The sequence below is a fragment of the Ixodes scapularis genome, unplaced genomic scaffold (assembly GCF_016920785.2).
Source record: "Ixodes scapularis isolate PalLabHiFi unplaced genomic scaffold, ASM1692078v2 PGA_scaffold2__306_contigs__length_199485367, whole genome shotgun sequence".
NCBI lineage: Eukaryota > Metazoa > Arthropoda > Arachnida > Ixodida > Ixodidae > Ixodes > Ixodes scapularis.
The window spans coordinates 198,222,632-198,234,889 of NW_024609857.1; the positions used below are offsets into that span (position 1 = coordinate 198,222,632).

At 46.0% G+C, this 12,258-nt stretch overlaps 1 protein-coding gene across 1 annotated transcript in view; it reads right to left on the minus strand.

Annotated features, from left to right (window-relative positions):
* LOC8039133 (serine-protein kinase ATM) overlaps nucleotides 1-12,258 on the minus strand; it is a 397,758-nt gene that overhangs the window by 39,590 nt on the left and 345,910 nt on the right. Inside the window, exon 52 of the mRNA XM_040208992.3 lies at nucleotides 8,227-8,309. Within this exon, the coding sequence (XP_040064926.2) occupies nucleotides 8,227-8,309 (83 nt within the window). The remainder of the gene's footprint in view (nucleotides 1-8,226; nucleotides 8,310-12,258) is intronic.

Consider the following 12,258-nt stretch of genomic DNA (forward strand, 5'->3'; position numbering starts at 1 on the left):
AAATATGTCCCAATTCGAGTCTTTAGAAAAGATATTTACCCAGCAATAAATAAGAAGGGCGTTTTTCCTTTTTTTCTATTTCACTTCTTTTTACAAAGTGTGGCGATATGGTTCACGTTGTCTTCAATTAAAAATTGTATAACAGTCTTCTTCTATTACGTACATATGTATAGAGTTCAAATTTTTGATATGACTGTATATATATTGTTGTTACCTCTCCTGTAATAGCCTTCAAGTGAAGGCTGACAGTATTCCTAAATAAATAAAATAAAAATAAATAAAGTACCAACACAAATGTCAACACAAAACTCTGGACAGCTACCGCCATCTATGAGCGACGGCGGCAACCAGACAACTGGCTTGCCAGCCTCGCTCATAGATGGCGGCAACCTTTCCGCTCTGGTTTTCACCAGAGTGGAAAGGTCGAATTTCTCTAGGCATCGTCCTAGATGTCGTCCTCAAGGTTGTTCTAGAAGTCGTACTTGTGGTCGTCCTTGAAGTTGTCCTTGAGGTCGTCCTGGAAGTCGTCCTAGAGGTCGTCCTAGAAGTCGTCCTAGAAGTCGTCCTTGAGGTCGTCCTTGAGGTCGTTGTCGACGTTGTCCTTGAGGTCGTCCCAGAAGTCCTTGAGGTTGTATTTGAGGTTTTTCGTCTGCTGCATATTTTTCGTCACCGACCAATGCGTGTGCTCCCCTGGGCACGCTGACCTGGGACGCTCCGTGCCCAGGGAAGCAACGGCGCGCTGATGGACACGCAGCGCCATGGGGTGAGCGGTCATGGAAACTGATGAGCGCAGCGGCCAATGGGAGCCCCGTCGACGTGCGCCAGCCAATGGAACTGAAGGATCGGGGAAACTATCTGCCATTTTCACGCTTCAAACTGATGACTTCAGCTCGCTCCGTGAGACAGGTAATGCTTTGCATTAATATTGGTACCCGTTGTAGGAAGTGCGTTCATTATCAAACGTGAAAACAGCGCAAAAATTGAACAAAGGACAAGTGAAAGAAGTGTGTGGACAAAGCACTGACTGTCAACTAAAGTTTAATTTTCAGGCGAACCAAAAAAATAAACACAGAGCATAGAAAAGAACCAATAAAGACACAAAACATTTACAACCCAACCGTTTATTTTTCTGGTTCGCCTAAAAATTAAACTTTAGTTGACAGTCAGCGCTTTGTCCGTGCACTTCTTTCACTTGTCCTTTGTTCAATTTTTGTGCTGTTTTCACGTTTGACAATGTTAAACCAACTAGCCCAACTTACCGCCTTGTTGCGTTCATTATGTGAGTACGTTCATTATGTGAGTACATTCATTATACGAGTAAATATGTTACGTTGAAGTTTGATAAAAGCGATAATTCGAAATATGACTTCGTTATAACAAGGAATTACTGTATACAGTATAGACCACTTACAACGTAACCGCTTATAGTGCAGGACCGGGTATAACGCGGCTTTTTTAAACCACCGGTTCGCCTCCCATAGAACTCCATGTAATTATATACCGCTTAAATTGCAGGCACGCGAAGGGAAATACCGGTTATAGTGCGGTTTTCGGAACAGCCCGGTGACCGCGCCGACTGACCAACGCAGAGAGCATGCTTCCCTGTGCGACACTAGATAACGGCGCGAGCCGCAAGCGGCACTCGCGGGGCAAGGAGGTTGCTCGAAGAAGCGGGGAGAAGTGAAGAGAGAGGCTTCAGTTGCCATAGCGACGGAGGGATGCACGCACGTGTCGTTCACGTGCGTGCGTCCCTCCGCTGCGTTGGAAACAACCACAACGACAGACCAATCGCAGGTCGAGGAGAAGTGTTCGCGCGCGTTGCATGCCGGTCGCGGGCTGCTTCTATCCGCAAACACGACGTCGGTTTTGATCGTCGACGTAGACGGCGTGGTAGAAGCTCATTGTTGCGCATAAAAGCGCTATCCTTGACTGTGAATCTTCGTTGTGTGTCGCTATGATAACCCAGCACGTACTAGAAGGGAAGATCCATCTACTCGTGCGGCGATGTTGTGGCGGCACTCTCAAGACGGCAGAAACGCCCGTGTCCTCGTGTTTGTTTACTTCGACTACAGTGGTGCTTTCTAAGCATTTGTGTTTTCGAACATCGCCCGGATTTCTTATTTGGAGCATTTCATGCCTGTGCTCAAGTTGAAGGTACTGCTGGCGCGTACCGTATAAAGGATGTGAATTTTCATGCGTTTTCATCGCCGGAGAAAAGTGATTAGGGTTAGCAACCCTGAACGCTCGCAACGTCCGTCCGCAACCCGCGACGCCGTTAAAAGGCTGCGCCAGGCAAAAGTCCACTAATTTCTTTCAAAATGTGTGACACACTTCAGACAGAACTGTACTAGTCTGGTGAAATAAAGACTTTCTTCAAACTAAGCTTTATTTTTCATCTAACATAAAATAAATTCTTTTACAAAGGTAAGTTGTCTGATGGCATGCATTTTGGCCTGAAAAATTGATGTTTTGGTTATAGCGCGGTACCGCTTATTGTGTGGATTTTCGCGACTCCCGCGACATACGTTATATGCGGTCTACACTGTATTTAAAACATAGTGGGATAAGCAAAATTAGGAAATTTGATTGAATGAACCAGAGGTAGGAAATATCCGAGTTTGAATTATTGCGAGCCTACTGTCGAACCGGAATAATGACCGGTTCGACTCCCTACTTTAAATCCAGCCGATCTTCTAGTGTTTGATTGGAACACAAATAAAGAATTGGATTGAATATGTTAAGAAAGAGCAAGAATCATACAGCAAATGTAGAAGTTTACTATTTAAGGCAGATGCCTATAGGGCTTCAGTCCCTTTGCTGGTGCTGTATACCGCTTGCACTCTGTGAGCGGTTTTCTGTTCTTGCCGCAGTGCATGGAGATTTGAGGCAGGTATACGTGGCGTCGCTTGTAACCAGTGGTGCTGTTGTGCAAGTATTTGGAGCAGAGAGCGAGATAGCTTCTTCTTGCACCGTGCACAAACTAGACATGTTTAAGGCCTTATCGTTAACACGCTAACCATGTATCTGGTATATGGTCCGTTTGCGACAAAAATGGGCGGTTTCAATATTTGGCGTCTGTTGCGACTCATGGGCCTTTTCAGTTTGATAGTGCGATCATTGTCTGCTGTGACACTGAGTGCCACAAAGCACTTTGTGCGACCACCCTTCAGCTTAGTAGAATGAGTGCCTTGAGGAACCTTTTGCATACTTTTGCGCCTCCGTGGTTGACTATGTCAGCAGCCTAATGGTGCTTTTTTTCCAGTAACACAATATGGCCGTGTACCCCATTTACTCGCATAATTTTACACATTTAGGAATTAGAGGGGTGTAACGGTGGAGTTCAGCCATTCCACGAGTGGAAATAGGGCTAGAGTCTCCATTGCGAGGAGTCGAAGGGAATGATACTGTTAGAAACTCGAATTCCCCGGAATGGAATCAGAACAAAATTGGGGTGCAGATTCTGCAACACTAGCGTGAAGTGGGCACATTACCACGGAGCTAGACAGGAGCCTTGGCAATCGCCTTCAATGGCACCTGACAAGTACAGACGCACGTATGGGTCTTGTGTGGCGCCTGCTAGATTGCCACAGTTGCTGCAATGTCACGATAGAACAGTTTTAATTACCGTAATATCCCGAGTCATCGCCCATCCCCGAGCCATCGCCCACCCCATTTTATGGGCCAATATCGATTTCCGAAAAAACACCGAGTCATCTCCCACCCCTTCAAAAACCCCAGCGCGGACTCTGTGACCCGCGAACACTCATCCTACCCGAATGATGCGGCCGCGGACCTTACAGTTCGAGGACGTACGTGACAAAGTAAAACAAAGGAGGGAAAGACACTTCTTTTTGTTTACCTCCGTGAGCGACCCCAAAGTGGTCGTGTATCCGTGTGAAAAGAAAACGATGGAGATAACAAAATAAGAGTTTGTTAATGTAACCGCGGAGTGTTAGGTCAAAGTCTGTCTCCGCCGAAGTAAGGTCACCGCGAACCCGCTCCTTCTTCCCGCCCGTCGCGACAGCGGTTGTGCAATATTTTAGGCAAAGCCAACGCGTAAATAAAGCTTTGCTGGAACGCCCTACACAGACGTTTGCAGAGCGTCCCAACCGTGCATTGATAGCCCGCCGTGCACGGACGCACGTATGTACGCACCAAACAAGAAAGTTGCGCAAGAGCTTGCAAGTGACAAGGCGCCCGACTTGGCCCGACGCCAAAGTATTTGCCAACGCGACCGCCGGCTTTCCCGCTTTCCCAGCATTGCTCTTGGTCGCTTCTTTGGTCCGCTCGCTCGCTCGTTGCGCCTGGTCGGTTTTTCTATTTTCTTGTAGACTTTTCTTTCTTTTTTTTTTACTAACTAGGAGAACATAGTGGTGACATTCTTTCGTTCGCGCTATATGCAGATCGGCGGTGGTTCTAGCGCGTATGCAAGCAACGGACTTCGCTATAGTAAAATATTCTTTCGTGAGCATTTTTTTTCTATAAAACAATGAAACTACATCGAGTTTTGAGTTTGATGTATCTCTTGTGCATCAGCGCTAGATACGCAGAGAAAAATAGGCCGTTTTTTCCGCTTTTTTTTAAGTGTTTGTGCTCACCCACCGAGACATGGCCCACCCCACTTTTTTATTGAATTTCAGGCGGTAGGGGGGTAGGCGATGACTCGGGATATTATGGTATTCTTATTTAACTCCAAATGTCATCAATGAAATTGAAAGCTCTGGCGAGGTGGCGCAAGTCTTATCCATCCATCCCAGAGCACCTAGAAGGCATTAGGCCATCATTAGGGGGTCCCCGAGCTGCCCCAGGCAGAAAATGCGCCTCGAGGAGTACCGTAAAATCCCGTAAGAACGCCCACCCAGAATGAAGAGATAAATGGTGAAAAACGAGGGGTGGGCTATCTTTGGAAATATCACAGCAAAACTGTATTAATGATAATGATTTAATTAATGAATTATGAATTAATGAATTAATGATAATGATTTAATTAATGATAAGCACAGGGGCACCTGCTACAAACCACGTGACACGGGAACTGCTACCGCAGATCACGACACGACAAATTCGCGTTTCACGATGCGATAAACACGTGGGAATTCACTACGAACTCCTGCGTCACGGCAAAGGATACAGCAAGTGGCCGACGCAGCAGATTTGCGTTTCACGGCACGAAGGACTACCGTAAAATACCGGGCAAGCGCCCACTCAAAATTTAGAGATAATCACGAGAAAATGGCGGATGCGCGCTTGTCCGGTTATCAATTTTGCATATAAATGTACTGCGCGTATTTTCTCATATCTTACAAATTTGGTAATGGGCGCTTAATGTGGAATGGGCGGATGCGCAATATTCTACGGTAGTGGCAACCCGCCGAGAACTTGCATCTCACGGGAATGGATACCGCAGATCGCTGAAGCAGCAAATTCGAGTTTCATGGTGCAATAAACACGCGGGAACCTGCTACAATCTTGCCTATCACGGAAACCGATATCGCGCATGCAGATTGCGGACAAAAACGCGGGAATACGCTACAAAGTCGCCCGACACGGAAACAAATACCGCAGATTGCGGACGCAGCAGAATCGCATTTAGCGATGCAATATACACGCGCATATCGCAGACAAAAACGCGGGTACCCGCTATGAACGCGCTTCTCAGACATACTGATACCGCAGATTGCGCCGCTGATGCACGATTCCCGTCGGACATTGTTTGGCGTCCAACGGGAATCGGGGGGGGGGGGGGGGGGGGGGGGAGGGGGGGGAGGGGCACGATGTTTTGGAATTTTTATATTACAGATATTTAGCCAGAAGAACGGGATGGGCGATCTTTCGGGAGAGGGCATCCTTACGGGATTTTACGGTAAGGTGCAAAGTGGCAAATGCGTGTGTCTTGGTGTCGCCACCTGCTGGCATCGCGCTTGTTGCGAGACGTTAAAAGACGCGCCGACGGCGACGCTGACCGGTCTCGCCCTTTGTCACAGGTAGAACAGCGACGTGCATGCTTGTAAGAACGAAGTCAAGAAACTAAGCAGTCGAGACCCTACAGTGCAAGCACTCGACATTGATGCCCGCCGACTTTGCGTCGACGTGTCACATTTATCGCTGTGACTGTACCTTGGATTCACGTGGGACTGCTCTTTTTTTTGCGCGACCAAGTATCACAATGATTGCAATTTGCAAATCATAACAAATACTACGCAGGGGTGAACGGCATGTGGTGCACCACGCCGCATGACCAGCGCAGCCGCGTGCAGAGTCCGGGGGGTGACGGCACTTGATGCAACAGCCATGCCGGGACGGCCGCTGAAACAGCCTCACTCCCCTCGCATATTGTTTTATCGAGTGTCGAAATCGTGCGACTGTGCCGGAGTGTCAACTACGTTTCTCTGTTTCGACACACGTGGTTCGAGCAGCTTAGGTTTTCGGTGGTCATTAATGGTAGTTTTTCATCCGAAAGAAACTAAAAGCTGCTCTGCTGAAAAAAGATCTAACCTGTCGAAGCGGGTGGTGAGCCTGCGGAATCTGAAACGGCGCACAATCTTTTAAATGGGACGGCAAACGAGGACGCTTCCTCCGCACACACTGGGACGCTTTCCAGAGTTAGAGGTGAAGCTTGTGACATTTGTCGTGGAAATGTGCGGTCAGTCCCTACCCGCGATGTGCGGCGTGATCGCCAAGCAAGAGCGTGAGATGTGGTCGTTTGCAAAGTGCGAGATTCCGTTGGACGACGCCGACGGCGCGCTCTGGGAACGTAGCATTGATGGCAATGAGAATGAGAGCACCGGTGCGGACGAATCGCAGTCGGTATAGTTGCAGACGGAGAGAGAACAGGGAGGAGCTTTGGTTGTCTCGCCTAGAGTGTGCGAGCTTCCCAGCTTCAATGACGCTCCGGCATCTGGTGTGCCTCGCGCGCACATGTCAAAGCATGCTAAGAGGCATCGAGCACGCTCTAGAGGCCGGGCGTTTGAAAAACATGCCCGGCTGTTTTTGCCAGTCACTATAGCATATGATAAATGATCGCCGTAAGATATGTTGTAAATGGGATTTCTTTGTAGCTTTGCTGACATGCAATGGGGGGATCGACTTACAATTGTGCAAATATGGCCAGCCGCGCGCACAGCTGGCCAAGTAGGCAGCGTGCGCGGCAATATGCCTATTCAGGCTTCCCCACTAAATTTGGAGGAAAATGCAATCCAAAGTTCTAGAGTACAGTAAAATCCATCTGTAAAACAAACTCTACGAGACTTAAAAAAAAAAAAAAGAAGGTTATTTATGCAAGTTGAGTACTGCTTGCCATTTGTTTTCCTTTCTAATCTTTTCAGGGATTATTCTATATTTTATGCACCAAGACCGTGTAAAACGTTTCTCATGCCGGAAGGAAGGCTCTTCTCACGGGAATGCATACTAAGAATCCTAGTAGTAGTAATTAGTTGAGCATACATGCTGAAATACCATAGTTGAAGTTATAATGTTATTATAGAAACTATTCAGTCAATTTGGAGTCTCAACTTTGACATCCTTAAGCATCTACTATGCACAATTTCATACTGGGTTTACGACGCTCTCAAAGCTGCCAACTCGAGACTGTCTCGATTTAGCGTTAGACTCGCACGCGCTCTCGTGGAGATGAGATGCTTAGACGAAGGCACGCACTTCAGTCAGCAGCTTGGACAGTGCCGTGCACTAAGTAAAAAACTGAGTATGTATACCGTAAAATTCTGTAAGAATGCCCAGCCGAAATGAAGAGATAAATGGTGATCAACATGGTGCGGGCTATCTTTGGAGGTGAGACGCAAAACTTGCCAAAAAATGCACGAGAAACACCGGGGCACCCGCTACAAACCACGTGACGGGGAGCTGATACCACAGATTGCAGATGCAGCAGAATCGTGTTCCATGGTGGAATCAACACGCAGGAACCCGCTACGAACTTGAGTCACAGGAACAGATGTTGTGCGTGCGGACAAAGACACGGGAACCAGCTACGAACTCGCTTGTCATACGTACCGGTATCGCAGAACGCGCAGTTGATGAGATTCCCATCGAACAACGCGCAATGTTCGACAGAATTAGGAGGCTGGGTGATGTTTCGGAATTTTTATATTATGGATATTTAGTCAGAAACACGGGATAAGCGATATATCAGGGGGGGAGAGTTCATACGTAATTTTCGTTGCTCTCAATCCCCACAGCCATCCCGAGGTGAGGTAGACCCCTTCTTACCTCCACCGTCTGGGTGAGAACAGGCACATGGTCCAGGCATCCCAGCTTCAGCAGGAGGACATCTCGGGGCAAGTTGACCACAGCTGTTCAGAGGAAGCAAGCACGGCAGCCGGTTAGGAAAGCATGACTCTGCATTTCCAAAGCTCATTTGCAGGAAAAATCGCAGGGCGCACTCCAGGGCTCACTTTCTGCAAGAAGTTTTGTGTCCATTCACCCTACACTGAAATGCTCAGAGCTTTTGTTTGTTTTTTCCCTTCCAGAAATTAAAGGAACATTTTATTATTGCCGCAGGACAAGAACACACTTTGCTAACTTGTTTAGAATAATAACTCTAACAATAACATCAACCTCGTTTCAATCGCAATGAAAGATATGAGAAATGAGTCGAACAGAAATGAATGAATGAATTAGCAAAAAGAAGTTTATTTTGTGCGATGTGCTCCGACGAGTTTTATGTCGTTGCATATGATATGATGTTATACCAAGTTCAAATTTAAGTTCATTGCCCTCAAGGCCATTCCTAGGAATGTATTATATGAGGAGCGTAAAAAAACAGTCTGAAACAGTTCTGCAATATACAGTGTAGACCGCATATAACGTATGTCTCGGGAGTCGCGAAAATCCGCACTATAAGCGGTACCGCACTATAACCAAAACATCAACTTTTCAGGCCAAAATACGTGCCATGAGACAACTTACCTTTGTAAAAGAATTTATTTTATGTTAGATGAAAAAATAAGCTTAGTTTGAGGAAAGTCTTTATTTCAATAGACGAGTACAGTTATGTCTCAAGTGTGTCACACATTTTAAACAAAATGAGCGGCTTTTGCCTGGCGCAGCCTTTTAACGGCATCGCGGGTTGCGGACGGACGTTGCGAGCGTTCAGGATTGCTAACACTAATCACTTTTCTCCGGAAATGAAAACGCGTGAAAATTCGCATCCTTCATACGGTACGCGCCAGTAATACCTTGAACTTGAGCACACGCATGAAATGTGCCAAATAAGAAATCCGGGCGATGTTCGAGGACACAAATGCTTAGAAATCACCACTGTAGTCGAAATAAACAAACACGACGACACGGGCGTTTCTGCCGTCTTGAGAGCGCCGCCACGACATCGCCGCACGAGTAGGTGGATCTTCCCTTCTAGTACGTGCTGGGTTATCATAGCGACACACAACGAAAATTCACAGTCAAGGATAGCGCTTTTACGCAGAACGATGAGATGCACGCCATCTACGACGACGATCACAACCGACGCCTTGTTTGCGGAATAGAAACAGCCGGCCCGCGGCCGGCACACCGGCATGCAACGCGCGCGAACACTTCTCCTCGACCTGCGATTGGTCTGTCGTTGCGGTTGTTTGTTTCTTTGTTTCCAACGCAGCGGAGGGACGCACGCACGTGAACGACTCGTGCGTGCGTCCCTCCGTCGCTGTGGCAACTGAAGCCTCTCTCTTCGCTTCTCCCCGCGTTTTCGAGCAACCTCCTTGCCCCGCGAGTGCAGCTTGTGGCTCGCGCCGTCAGCGCCGTTATCTAGTGTCGCACAGGGAAGCGAGCTCGCTGCTCCGGTCGTCGGCGCGGTCGGCGGGCTGTGCCAGAAACCAAATTATAACCGGTATTTCCCTTCGCGCGCCTGCATTTTAAGCGGTATGTAATTACATGGAGTTGTATGGGAGGTGAACCGGTGGTTTAAAAAAACCGCGTTATACCCGGTCCTGCACTATAAGCGGTTACGTTGTAAGTGGTCTATACTGTACTAAGAAAGTTCATGAATATACACAAGCAAAATACATTTGCTATATGATACTACAAGGGAGCAAGGGGCTCTATGAGGCTGTTATAGAGCTATTTTTACCTTTGCTTCTGCCAGGTTCATGTACCAGAATGAAAAATAAAATTCTCCTTCTAATAAGGAAAAAAAATATCACATTTTATATTACAGGAGTCTCTTGTAGCTCCAAAAATCATAATTACTCTTAAGGGGGGATGCAGGGCTTTAGAGTAATTCTCTTATTTATGAAAGAATAGTTATCACATTGTTCACTGATATAACACACCTCGCACCCATACCAAATGTGCAATCAGATAGTGAGCATCTTTATTAAAACCCGAGTTTATAAGCAATCGGTCTAATTTGATTAAATCATTTGTTACGGATGGTTAAGAAAACAATATTCGTAACATATCAAAATGTTCAATGCAACTGCATTCACAAAGGTGTAATTTGTGCAGTGATGCTATTTTAGGTCTCACCTGAGAGGGTTACGTTACTAAAAAACGTTTGCAATTATGGTGTGAAAGACAAGCATTCTCGTTATTTAAGAAAGTAATTAATTTGATAGAACTCTGAAGTTGGAAGACTATAAAAATAGCATCACCGCGCAGCTCCATTCTTCCCAATTAAAATGGCACCAAACATGTTAATATTGTCCAAGACAAACTTCGGCAAATGCCTGTAAGACATCGGTACTTGTGAAAGAAGTGTGAAGAGAGAAAAAAGCACCTGAAGTACCGTAAAATACGGGGCAAGCACCCACTCAAAATTTAGAGATAATCGCGAAAAAATGGGAGGTGCGCACTTGTCCGGTCATCAATTTTACATATCAATGTACTGTGCATATTTCTCAGATCTTAGAAATTTGGATATGGGCGCTTAAAGGAGCTGTGCAACGATATTCAATTGGAATGTTTTTCTCTCTACACGAGCTTACTGGCACACCTGGGACTCACGGATACTCACACGCAACTCCATTGGCCAAGAAACTCCTTTGTTGCGGTGTAATTTCAAGGACAAAAGCGATCATTTTCATTCAATCTCTCCTTTGCAAAATTTGGTGACGTAACTCGGGGATCGCAGTACACCCAAGTGACGATATTTGAATGCGGTTCATAGATTGGACCCGAGTATTGCGTGGGCACTCGACTTGGGCTCGTGACAATTGCTAGCTCGAGAAGCATTCGGGTTGTGACCCGTGTCCAATCGCTGCAACGACGACAACAGCCGAGCCATAACAATGTCTGGAACTCAGCGCGTGTCCTGCGCTTTGCCAACCCCTGCGCGTGGCTATGATCAACACTGGCGGCATATAATCGGCTCCAGATCACGTGGCCGCTTGTTCTGGCTGCGAGTTGAGGGAGTGAACGCTGCTCGTTTTTCTTTAATTTTTTTTCTGGGACTTCTATTGCGTGGGGTGAAAAACGAACGCGTGTTTCATAGGTCATTAACGTTGGGGATCCGTTTTAAGCCGTATTTGCGCAAAGTACAAAAATTGTTGCATTGCTCCTTTAATGTGGAATGGGCGGATGCGCAGTATTCTACAATATGTGTATTCCTACTGAATGTTCATAAAAAATTAAAACCTCTTTTTTTTTTATATATTTAAAAATCAGGTAGAGCAATAATACCTTGTACCGAGCTAGGTGGGTACGTCTAAATATCAGAAAAGCCATTTTTTCAAAAATGACTTTTTCCCAACTTTTTATCATTTAAAGACCAGCCTTCCTCCCCCCTTAAATTACATCAAGGATCGAGCCACATGAGAAATATCAAGAAATTTAGCATTAGCTCAAACGTTGAAACTCGAGAATTTCCCACATAGATATGAAGGAAACGATACATACTGGGTGCGGAGCTGAAAAATACCGCAGGAAAACATAAAAGCAGCAGTTGCAAATAGTGCACATGTTTCATGTTTTAGAATTTAATCATAAAGGAAATTCATAAGGTGTGCATATTTTTAATACAAAATACGGCATTCATAATTTTTTTTCTTAAATTAAATTCCCAATTCTTGGCAAATCAGCATTTATTGAAGGCTAATTTTTTGTATGTTCCCTAGGGGTGTGCGAATACTCGAATATACGAATTCGAATCGAATAGCAAGTTCCCAAATAATTTGATTAGTGAATCGAATTCCTAGTATTTGGTCACTCGAATATTCAATATATTCGGCCTAAAACGCACGGTCGGCACGGAACTGCCAAAAAAGCTGTTTTTTCTACCGATGTAAGTGTCGTGACGTTAGACAG